Source organism: Cornus florida, unplaced genomic scaffold, assembly GCF_030987335.1.
Source record: "Cornus florida cultivar Cherokee Brave unplaced genomic scaffold, ASM3098733v1 CherokeeBrave_3.0.0_Hap2_Chr01, whole genome shotgun sequence".
In the NCBI taxonomy this organism is placed as follows: Eukaryota; Viridiplantae; Streptophyta; class Magnoliopsida; order Cornales; family Cornaceae; genus Cornus; species Cornus florida.
This window is the reverse complement of record NW_026775571.1, coordinates 83,350,055-83,362,932: the sequence shown is the minus strand read 5'-3', so window position 1 is coordinate 83,362,932 and position 12,878 is coordinate 83,350,055. Positions and strand designations below refer to the sequence as shown.

General features: G+C 38.0%; 1 protein-coding gene across 2 annotated transcripts; it reads right to left on the bottom strand.

The window, feature by feature from the left end:
* Positions 1-1,616: 1,616 nt before the first annotated feature.
* Positions 1,617-11,013, bottom strand: LOC132303494 (uncharacterized). 2 transcript variants are annotated; one of them, XM_059800772.1, is made up of 3 exons: positions 10,731-11,013; positions 7,571-9,012; positions 1,617-2,837 (listed from the first exon to the last, which is right to left on the bottom strand). In XM_059800772.1, the coding sequence occupies exon 2, from the start codon at positions 9,006-9,008 to the stop codon at positions 7,905-7,907; it is 1,104 nt and encodes a 367-aa protein (XP_059656755.1). In that variant the 5' UTR covers positions 9,009-9,012; positions 10,731-11,013; the 3' UTR covers positions 1,617-2,837; positions 7,571-7,904. The 2 variants fall into 2 exon arrangements, 1 of the variants encoding a protein (XP_059656755.1); XR_009481257.1 differs by lacking the exons at positions 1,617-2,837; positions 7,571-9,012 and adding an exon at positions 9,381-9,836.
* Between the last annotated feature and the right edge of the window lie 1,865 nt (positions 11,014-12,878).

The window sequence follows — 12,878 nt, the reverse complement described above, 5'->3', positions numbered from 1 at the left end:
ATATATATATATATATATATATGAGTTGGTGATTAGAGGGGAGGGGAGGGGAAGGGGTCTCTCTTTCACACACATCAACTCGTGTTGATAACACTTCTCTTGCAAAAAGATGAGGGTTCAAGGCTCAACCACCAGACAACATGGTAATATTTTTTTAGTGCGTTGAATCCTCTACCATGTCTGTTATTTTATTTGTTATTATTATTATTTTTTTATGATGTGTATGTTTTGTGAGTTCGGCCTATTTGTTGTTTTGTGAGTGTTTTTTTTTTTTTTTTTGTTTTGGGTCAGATACTTTAGCATTGTTTTGGGTCGCAATATGTATCAGTAAATAATAATTTATTTTAAGGCAAATTTCACGAAATCCCCGATACTATCACTTTTTTTTTATCAAATACCCTCAACCTACTTTGAAAAACCCCCAACACTATGAAAATTAATTACATTGCACCATATCTGTGATAAAAAGACAAAACTACCCTTCTGATATACCAAATCAATTAAAAAAAGCCAAAATAGGTATTTTGCCAATTACTAAAATACTATTGGTGACATTTAAGTCACCAAAGTACAAAACGACCACCTCTTGAGTTGTCTCCGGCTACGGGAGGTCATTCGTCAATCAACGGGCCTTTGTCTGAAGAACCTGCAAATGTACCTCCTACACCAAACGACGCTGCTTTCAACATACTCGACGTCGGATCAATCATTGTCAGTTTGTTTAGTGTCGCTTGGTTGCTTGTAGTTGATCGGAGGTTTCTCTCTAGACGTAAATCTGCGCCGGAAGGCAGCGGCGGATCTGCGACTCCTTGATAGCAGTCATCTCTATCTCCAACTACTGGCAACTCCACATACTGGGTGGCCGCAAGCCGTCCTCGTCGCTGATTGCGTTGCACCCACCACCAAAATCAACAATGCTAAACCCAGTGGAGTGGTACTCCAAGCTTTGGAACTGAAACCCATCTTCGAAATTGACCTTCATTTGACCCAGTCACGATAGCCATCACCGTGCTCAGCTCCCTGCCATCGCCACCGTCGGTCAAATCATAATTAGCCGGAGCCATTCAAGGCCGAGTTATCCACGGCCGAACCAACCACCACCAACAGCTGAGCTCACCGCTATTCCGCGCTCTCTGCCGTGAGCTGTCCCGTCATCTCTGATTGCCCCCGTTAGAAATCCTTTGACGTCGCTCTCTGCCGCCTCTCTATCGGTGTTCTCAACTTCATCATCACACCACATACATCACGACGTCCTCACCGCCAACGCAGCCCTCTGACGTCGCTCTCACCACCACCCTCTGCCGCTGCTTTCTGTGCATCGTCAACACCACCAAAACCCACATACGCTGCCGCCTCTACCAATTCTCCATCAATCTCGACTCCTCTCCTTTACCTCCCTCGCCGACGAAGTCATCACATAACTTTCACTTTCTCTCTCTAAAATTGTTCTATCTCTCCATATATTGCTCTGTTCGCATCAACACACAAAACGTTGTCGTTTTGTGCTTTGGTGACTTAAATGTCACCAATGATATTTTAGTAATTGGTATATCTTGGCTTTTTTAATTTATTTGGTATATCAGAAGGGTAGTTTCATCCTTTTATCACATATATGGTGTAATGTGATTAATTTTCATAGTGTTGGGGGTTTTATAAAGTAAGTTGGGGGTATTTGATAAAATAAAAAGTTGGGGGTATTTGATAAAATAAAAAAAAAAAAAAAAGATAGTATTGGGGGTTTCGTGAAATTTGCCCTTTATTTTATACCAAAATGTTGCATAAATATTGTTCCAAACTTGCAATTAGGGCCGCACTAAATTTTTTTTTATTTTTTTTATAGTAATCTATCCTTATAATTTGTTTTTTTCAGTAATATAACCATAAAATATTACATTTGCTCTCTTGAAATTACGAAAAAAATATACTGTTACCTCCCAAAATTCATTTTTGCCCCCTCCCCCTACCGTACAGCATGACTCCGTCCCTGCTTGCAATATATTTTTATATTTTTTAGTTTATTTTTTTATTATAATTTTTTTATGGTGTGTATGTTTTGTGAGTTCGGCCTATTTATTGTTTTGTGTTGTGTGTGTGTGTGTGGTTTTTTTTTTTTTTTTTTTTTTGGGGGTAAGATACTTTAGCATTGTTTTGGGTTGTAATATGTATCGGTAAATAATGATTTATTTTGTAACCAAATGTTGCATAAATAATGCTCCAAACTTGTAACATTTTTTTATTAAATATGTTTTTATATTTTTGCGTCCAAAAATCTTACAATAATCTTTTTGTTACCAAACATGTTTTCAATCATTATTAATCACACTCCATAATAAAAATGTTGTTTTCGTTTTGAATGAAAACTGAAACGTAAAACGTTTCTGATGTAACGACTCAAAAAGATACTAAAATAATAATAAAATCTATAAAAAAATTCGGCATGACTTCCGCAGAAAACGTCCCTCAACAACCTGTAGAAATACAAAAATAAATGCAATGGCCTCACTGGGCCTTAAATCTAACTTATCATGTCCCAACGCACAATTCAAATATTATACTACATTCCCAAAATAGTTACATACATACAAAAGTCCCGTTCCTCCATCTCATCCAAACATGGAACCCACTTAAGTTACATCAAATTACAGTCCATAAAATGTAGATAGAATTAAAAGTCCATAGCTTACAACATTATACTAATTAAACTAAAGTGTCACAAGGTAGTTAATATTACATTTACAAAATATTAGAGTCTAATACAAAAGATAACAAAATAGAATGGGTCTTCAAGCTCATCTAAACTTGTGGTGGACCGTCGTCCGCCACCTCTTTTCCATATCCTGAAAAAATGTTAAAAATAAGGGGGTGAGCATAAGCTCAGTAGGAAGTGTCTAAGACACACTTCTTATGTCCCTGTGAATCCATACAATGAATAGATAAAAAGTGAACGGGATCATGCCATCGAAAAACACCCATTCTCAACCACAATAACAAGTATATAACAAATATCAACCAATCACAAATTTACCACGATGTCATGAAGTGCAATGTTATGCAAATGTCACTCCCCATTTCCGAAACAATTCCGTTTCAACAACCAAACCGTTAGTGTAGTCCGACCCAAGGCACCTCCATGGCGTCACGAAAGGAAGGTTGGTTAACTATCCACGACCACAAGGCACCTCCAAGGCGTCGCACCCGGTCTAGTTAACTCAACTACATTCCCTTCTAGACTACACCAACATCACGGACCACTAGGCGCCTCCTAGGCGTCCAGTTTTCACAATACTTTTAGAAAATATTTTCCTCAAAACAATTTTTTTATTTGTTCTAACAATTATTTTCCCCCCTTTCTCTTTCCCAATGGATACATGAATACTTCATGCTTCAAATCATTAATTTAATTATATATTTTCACACTTTTCCATTTACATTATCATCACAATTTAATGAAAATTTCTAAACATTCCTTTCCTTTATTTATTTATAACTATAGTATCCATTTTTCTTCAAGACAATAAATAAATAAATAATCATGGAAACATACAACACATTAAACACTAAGCATGCTCATTTATATGAACTCAAATAACACAAGGAGCACAATTATTATTATAATTACAAAGAACTACAACAATAACAAGCTAAGTAATTAAAATTTAGCATGCTTAGAATCAAATTTAAGGGGAAAAATTCACCAAAGGCCAAGAAATTGTAGATTAGAACACCCCTACCTCAAATTGATGAAAACCCCCAATTTGAGCCCAAGAATTCTAGAATTTTGAACTCCCTAGAGTGTACCAAATGATGATTGGCTCCTATCAAATTGATGGCCTCGACGAGCTCAACAACTTTGCTTCACAATGTTCTACCAAAATCCAAAAGATTAAAGCTAGATCAAGCTTTTGAGATTGCAAAAAGAAAAAAAAACAAAGTGAGATGCCGAGAAGGGAAAGGATGCAGCAGAGAGAGAGAAAGGAAACAGTTGACTCATGAAATGGCCTTATGGCCTTTTGTGTGTTAATATGTTGGTGGGGCCCACCAACTTTTGAGAAAAAGGAATAACTTTATAACTTTAATATATATATATATATATATATATATATATATATATATATATATTTATCTCACAAACAAACATTACATTCTCTCCAACTTTAAAAGATTTCGTCCCCGAAATTAGGCCATACCTAAGGGAGAAAACAACTCTGGATACTTGGAGCGAATCTCCTGTTCGAGCTCCCAAGTAGCCTCCTCAACTCCATGATGCTTCCAAAGAACCTTTACCAACGATATCGTATTTTCCTCAACACCTTCTGTTGTGTGTCAAGAATCTGAACTAGTCCCTCTTCGTAGGAAACATCCTCATCAATGTCCACATCAACCCAACTCAAAATATGAGACGGATCTGGATCGTACTTCCGTAGCATCGACACATGAAAGACATTATGAACCCTGTCCATCTGTGGTGGCAATGCTAGTCTGTAGGCAACCTCTCTTACGCGGTCCAAGATCTCAAAAGGTCCAATAAATCGTGGCGACAACTTGCCACTCTTCCCGAACCTCATCAACCCCTTCCTTGGAGAAACCCGAAGAAAAACATGGTCTCCCACCTCAAAGGATAGCGATCGTCTCCGCCTATCTGCATAACTCTTCTGTCGGCTCTGAGCTGTAAACAATCTCTGTCTGATCAGCTTAATCTTCTCGGTAGTCTCGAGTACAATGTCGGGTCCTAAGGCGGTTGTCTCGCCCACCTCAGTCCAACAGACAGGAGACCTACAAGGTCTACCATACAACGCCTCAAATAGAGCCATCTGAATACTCGCCTGATAACTATTGTTGTAGGCAAACTCAATAAGTGGAAGGTGATCCTCCCAACTACCACCCAAGTCAAGTACATAGGCTCGAAGCATATCCTCCAAGATCTGGATGGTACGCTCCGACTGGCCGTCCGTCTGTGGATGAAATGCAGTACTAAGGTGCAACGCTGAGCCAAATGCTGCTTGAAGTCCTTCTCAGAACTTCGAGGTGAACTTAGCATCCCTATCCAACACAATAGCCGCTGGAACTCCGTGCAATCTCACAATCTCTTTCACATAAACTACACCGAGTGTCTCTGAGTCATCTGTTGCCTTAATAGGCAAGAAGTGAGCCATCTTGGTCAATCTATCGATAATAACCCATACGGCTTCATTTCCCCTCCGTGACCTAGGAAGACCTGTCACAAAATCCATTGCAATCTCTTCCCATTTCCACTGCGCTACCGGCAACGGCTGCAATAAACCAGCTGGTCTCTGGTGCTCGACCTTCACCTGCTGACAAGTAAGGCACTTAGCTACAAACTGTGCAACATCATTCTTCATTCCATTCCACCAATACTGACGTCTCAAATTGTGATACATTTTGGTACCACCCGGATGAACTGCAAAGCGGGAAGTATGAAACTCCCGTAAGACGTCCTCACGACAAACTGTAGGAACAACCAACAAACCCCTAAACCGTAGACCTCCATCTGCATGTAAGGTCCAATCCTTCACGATCTCTCCACTGGAGATCAAAGTATAAATGGCATCTAAATCTGAATCCTGTCTCTGTGACTCAATCACCCATCTAACAAGAGTGGGTTGAGCCACGAGACTAAACAAGAATGCTGACTCACTGCCATCATCATCATCATCAAAATAATACAATCCCATTTCAGCCAAATTTTCCAGTGTCTTCTATTTCCGAATGGCTAAACTAGCCAAAGTCCCACGAGATTTTAGGCTTAAAGCATCAGCTACCACATTTGCCTTACCAGGATGATACTGCAAATCAAAGTTATAGTCTTCTAAGAATTCAACCCATCGCCTCTGTCTGTTATTCAAGTCCTTTTAGGAAAAAAGGTACTTGAGACTCTTGTGGTCCGAGAACACCTCAAATCTCTCACCATACAAATAGTGTCTTCAACACTTCAAAGCAAATACAACTGCCACTAACTCTAAGTCATGAGTAGGGTAGTTAAGCTCGTGAGTCTTCAACTGTCGAGACCCATAAGCCACTACTCTATCATCTTGCATCAGTACACAACCCAAACCATCACGTGAGGCGTCACAATAGATCACATAACCCAAGCCACGCTCAGGTATCACCAACACTGGAGCCATAGTCAACCTTGTTTTCAACTCTTGAAAGGATGACTCACAGGCCTCATTCCATGCAAACTTGATCCCTTTCCTGGTCAATCTGGTCATAGGAGCTGCCAAACGGGAAAAATCCTTCACAAATCTCCGATAATAACCCGCTAGGCCAAGGAAACTCCGGATCTCAAAGACATTCTTGGGTTGCTCCCAACTCAAAATTGCTTCTATTTTTGAAGGATCAACTGAAACCCCATCTTCCGAGACAACATGTCCCAAAAATTTCACCTCTTGTAGCCAAAACTCACACTCTTCATACTTGGCGTACAAACGGTGCTCCCGTATAATCTGCAACACTATACCCAAATAGACCTCGTGCTCTTCCCGAGTCCGTGAATACACAAGAATGTAATCCACAAAAACTACCACAAACTGATCCAAGTAATCATGGAAGACACGGTTCATTAAATCCATGAATGCCGCCGGCGCATTGGTTAAACCAAAAGGCATAACAAGAAACTCGTAATGTCCATACCGCGTACGGAATGCGGTCTTTGGAATATCCTCCTCTATAACCCGTAACTGATAATAGCCTGACCTCAAGTTAATCTTCGAAAAACAACTAGCTCCCCTCAACTGATCAAATAAATCATCTATCCTTGGTAAAGGATACTTGTTCTTGATGGTGGCATGATTCAACTTTTGGTAATCAATGCACAACCTCAAAGAACCATTTTTCTTCTTAGCGAACAAGACCAATGCACCCCATGGTGACACACTCGGTCGGATAAAGCCTTTCATCCTCAAATCATCAAGTTGTTTCTTCAATTGTTCTAATTCAATCGGTGCCATACGATACGGTGCTATAGAGATTGGCGCGGTACCAGGCATCAAATCAATAGCAAATTTCATCTCTCAGTGTGGAGGCAACTCAGTCAAGTCCTCCGGAAACACATCCAGAAAATCACGCACAACTGCTGGATAATCAACCCCATAAAACTCAACGTCATCATCGGCGAAAAGACTAGCCAAGAAGAATGTCTACCGATCTCGACCCCTAACACCATAAAATGAATGAGTGAGAGGATCACACCGATCTCCCACAAAACAGAAACAATCCCCATCCGGGGTACACATTGAAACTCTGCCCCTGAAACAATCAATGACAACTCTGAAGGATGACAACCAGTCCATCCCAAGAATGACGTCAAATCCCGTCATCTCGAGAAGGATGAGATCGAACTCAAGAACACGTCCGGCAATTATGATGGAACAACTCCTACAAACTCTACTAAGAGCAACTGAACCCCCGATAGGCGTGTCAACACAAAGCGGTCTATCTAACTGACTGACCTCTAAACCCAATGCCCGTGCAAATGATGAAGTAATGAATGAATAAGAAGCACCAGAATCAAACAATACACGAGCCCAAGAATGGGACACAAGAAACATACCCCTGACAACTGAAGGACTGGATGGTGACTCGGCTGGAGTGAGTGCAAACACGCGACCCTGGGTCTTCTGGCCCTGAGAGCTGCCTGCCTGATAACCAGACTGCTGAGTAGGTGCACTCGAAGAAGCTCCCCTACCAGGTCGAGAACTCTGGGCTGACATAGTTGGCTGAGACGGCTGAGGTGGTGGTGGTGGTTGAAACCCTGACTGAACTGTGGCAGACTGCATCAGCCTCTACTGTGAACCTCCAACTCTGCCCAAACCACTGCCCCGCTGTGGACAATTTTTCACCCTATGGCCCTGCTGGCCACACCCGAAACATCCACCAGACGCCATTTAAATCTGAGTACACTGGGACTTGTGATGCCCTGGCTGCCCACACTTGAAACAAATCATCTGAGCTACCTGTGTCTGAGTGCATTGGGACTTATAATGTCCCAACTGCCCGCATCTGAAACAAGTAACATTCGGTCTAGAAGACCCCATGGACACTGAAGCTGTGGGTGCAGATCTGACTGGCTGCTGTCCTCTGAACCCTGACTGCTCATGCTTTTGCTTCTTACTTGATTGACCTTCGGAGAAAGTACTCATACCCCTGTTGTGCTTGTAGGACTCCCTGATAGCCTTGTTGTCCTTACTCTCAGCCTCAACTACTAAAGCCTTTCGCACTGCTTTTGCATACTCTGTCGGTTCTGAAGCAGCTACAATTGGCCTAATGGTAAGATCAATGCCATCAACAAATTTCTCTATCTTTCCTTCTTCATCATTAGCAATTCCCGGTGCAAACCTCAAAAGTGATGTAAACTTGTTTTCATACTCTGTAACTGTCATACTTCCTTGCTTTAACCCATCAAACTCCTTCTTTAGTTCCCTCCGCTTAGGCGCTGGAAAGTACTTCTCATAATACAACTTCTTGAATGTAGCATATGTCATAGTATCCAGATTATGGGTGTGAGAAACGGTCTTCCACCAAATCTCAGCATCGCCCACAAAATTGTAAGTAGCCAATGTAATCTTTAACTTGTCCGTTGCCAAATTCATGGCATTAATATGCTTCTCCACCCTATCCATGAAACTATCCGCAACAAGCGGATCTGGACCACCCTCAAACAGAGTTGGCATCAATTTCACAAACTTTGCAATGTGGTAAAGAGTATCATCTAACTCATTTTTCTTTGGAAGTGGTGGTGGTGGTGCCGGTGGTGGCACAAACTGTGACGATGACGCACCTGTCGGTCGATATGCATCAAAAATAGCCTCCTGAACGGCTAACCTCAACTGCTCCCTATTTATCTGAAAAGGTGGGTCAACGGTCCCCCTCGCTTGTCCCTCTCTTGGTGGGACCAAATCACGCAATAAGATATCTTCCTCAACTTGCTCCTGATCCCTTTCCACGGGATTGGAGCTAGAACTTTCCCCGGGATCCCTTTGTGTTGCCATGAAGCTATAAGAAAAGGAAACGGATCAATTACGATGACACTAAAATACGCACGAGAACAAAGTCCTCACACGAATGATTTGACAAAAATGGAAACACATAAACACCTTTCATACTTCCAAAATACCCAACTAAGGATAAACATAATCATAATAATATACAACAACATTAACCACTTAACACATAATGATATAAGCATTTAAACAATTAAGCATGCCTTTCAAATAATTAAATACCTTAACACATAAACATATAAGCATGCAATCACGTAAGCAATTAAACAAGTAAGCAAATAACTCAACTCCCCATGCAATCCTAGGTAGGCCTCTACCCGTCGTCCTATTGGTATTCGAACCATCGCTCTAATACCAAATTTGTAACGACTCGAAAAGATACTAAAATAATAATAAAATCTATAAAATATTTCTGCATGACTTCCGCAGAAAACGTCTCTCAACAACCTGTAGAAAAACAAAAATAAATGCAATGGCCTCACTGGGCCTTAAATCTAACTTATCCTGTCCCAACGCACAATTCAAATATTACACTACATTCCCAAAATAGTTACATACATACAAAAGTCCCGTTCCTCCATCTCATCCAAACATGGAACCCACTTAAGTTACATCAAATTACAGTCCATAAAATGTAGATAGAATTAAAAGTCCATAGCTTACAACATTATACTAATTAAACTAAAGTGTCACAAGGTAGTTAATATTACATTTACAAAATATTAGAGTCTAATACAAAAGATAACAAAATAGAATGGGTCTTCAAGCTCATCTAAACCTGTGGTGGACCGTCGTCCGTCACCTCTTTTCCATATCCTGAAAAAATGTTAAAAATAAGGGGGTGAGCATAAGCTCAGTAGGAAGTGTCTAAGACACACTTCTTATGTCCCCGTGAATCCATACAACGAATAGATAAAAAGTGAACGGGATCATGCCATCGGAAAACACCCATTCTCAACCACAATAACAAGTATATAACAAATATCAACCAATCACAAATTTACCACGATGTCATGAAGTGCAATGTTATGCAAATGTCACTCCCCATTTCCGAAACAATTCCGTTTCAACAACCAAACCGTTAGTGTAGTCCGACCCAAGGCACCTCCATGACGTCACGAAAGGAAGGTTGGTTAACTATCCACGACCACAAGGCACCTCCAAGGCGTCGCATCCGGCCTAGTTAACTCAACTATATTTCCTTCTAGACTACACCAATATCACGGACCACTAGGCGCCTCCTAGGCGTCCGGTTTTCACAACACTTTTAGAAAATATTTTCCCCAAAACAATTTTTTTATTTGTTCTAACAATTATTTTTCCCTCTTTCTCTTTCCCAATGGATGCATGAATACTTCATGCTTCAAATCATTAATTTAATTATATATTTTCACACTTTTCCATTTACATTATCATCACAATTTAATTAAAATTTCTAAACATTCCTTTCCTTTATTCATTTATAACTATAGCATTCATTTTTCCTCAAGACAATAAATAAATAAATAATCATGGAAACATACAACACATTAAACACTAAGCATGCTCATTTATATGAACTCAAATAACACAAGGAGCACAATTATCATTATAATTACAAAGAACTACAACAATAACAAGCTAAGTAATTAAAATTTAGCATGTTTATAATCAAATTTAAGGGGAAAAATTCACCAAAGGCCAAGAAATTGTAGATTAGAACACCCCTACCTCAAATTGATGAATATCCCCAATTTGAGCCCAAGAACCCTAGAATTTTGAACTCCTTAGAGTGCACCAAATTATGATTGGCTCCTATCAAATTGACGGCCTCGACGAGCTCAACAACTTTGCTTCACAATGTTCTACCAAAATCCAAAAGATTAAAGCTAGATCAAGCTTTTGAGATTGCAAAAAGAAAAAAAACAAAGTGAGATGCCGAGAGGGGAAAGGATGCAGCAGAGAGAGAGAAAGGCAACAGTTGACTCATGAAATGGCCTTATAGCCTTTTGTGTGTTAATATGTTGGTGGGGCCCACCAACTTTTGAGAAAAATGAATAACTTTATAACTTTAATATATATATATATATATATATATATATATATATATATATATATATTTATCTCACAAACAAACATTACATCTGATTACTAAGGTGACATCAATTATGCAACAACTTTAAATTGACAATACAACGCCTTAAATTCTTGATTTATTTGTAGTTTTTATATTACATTAGGCTTTCCTAATCTAAAAGAATTACTCACACTGTTATTGTACTCCCATCAATACATACATTTTGCCTTATCTATGTTTGTTTTAGTGGAAAAGAAAAGAAAGGAAAACTAGTAGGAGAGAAAAGAAAAGAAGAAAAATGTGATTAGGTGAGAATAGCGATAACTCCTTATCACGTTTGGTTAACTAATGAATGAAAAAAAAAAAAAAAAAAAAAATGAAAAAAGAAAAAAAAAAGATAGTAATTATATTGAAATATATATATATATATATATATATATATATATATATATATATATATATATTAATGAATTAACAACTATACCCTTTCATATTAATTGGTTGAATCATGCATTTCATTTTTGTTGTGATAATAATAAGCTTCTGTTGGGCTGGCCTATAAGAATTGCCTTTACAGGCGAAGCTTCCTTGGTCTAGTAGTTAGTAAATTTGGCATTTGGAGATCTACAGTCCTTCTTGTTCAGTTATTTCTTCCTCCTCTAGTTGATATGCAATTTATTTTATTTATTTATTTATTTTTGCTGGAATCGTATTGGACCTGTTGGTAAATATATGCTCTTTATTAATGTTTACATCTATTAGAGGCCAGAAATCCAAGCCCATGTAGATGTATGGTTAATATTTCCGGCCAATCCCGCCCACTTTAACCATTGGTTTGATGTTTATGGTTGGCAATGGATTCGGAAACTTAAGTTCAATTGAATAAGAATATGACCCAACACATTTGAAAATATTTGTAAATTGCCACTTAATTTTATGTTTTTTTTTTTTTTTTTTAAATAAAATACTTTTAATAATCAGTGTTTTATGAAATTAATGTTTTTTATTTTTATTTTGTCTTAAGTGCATTTTGTGTATTTCAATGTCTTCAAATTGACAAAATGTCCTTATTTGTTAAATTTGAAAAATATAAATATTTTTTGAAACAAAAGAGTATTTGCACATAAAGTATATAACATGTTGTTTAATTTTTTTTTCTTTTTTTTTTTTTTTTTTAATAAATCATGTTATGACCTTAGGGAGAATAATCTTCGTATATTGTTGATTACATACATATGCATTGAACTTAAAAAATGCATGATTTCATCGAATTACCAATGATGATCATTTTGAGTTTTCGAAGAAAGTGGTGGCTTTGAAATAATTGCATTAGTACAAATGACTGTGTCATTTAGGATTCTTTCTGGTGTACATCAACATCTTGTTAAATTTAATTTTAATAAATTATTTTAAATTTAAAATAATTTATAAAAACACGATTTAACTGTACATATACAACACACTATAATAAGAAATTCTTTGTTAATTCTCTGCCACACCATTTAGGAATTTTTTTTTTTTTTTTTTTTTTTTTTTTTTTTTTTTTTTTTTTCTTGACCTCAGAAAAGTCATTGTGAACCATCTACCACATAATAATAAATAAAAATAAATAAATATAAAAATCTTTATGTGAAGTCCACATCAATACTCATTGGTATCCTTGATTAGTATTGAAAAGAAATTTCCAAGATTTAATAAGCCCACCTGTTTTCTTTATTTTGCTACTTCTACAATATTTCTTTGTTAGTCTCCAAAAGAAAGTCTGTGTGTTACTCAATAATATCAGTCCTACCAAAATATCT

Excerpts from the sequence above, each read along its gene's own strand:
- LOC132303494 (XM_059800772.1), bottom strand. The coding sequence starts at position 9,008 with ATGGCAACACAAAGGGATCCCGGGGAAAGTTCTAGCTCCAATCCCGTG.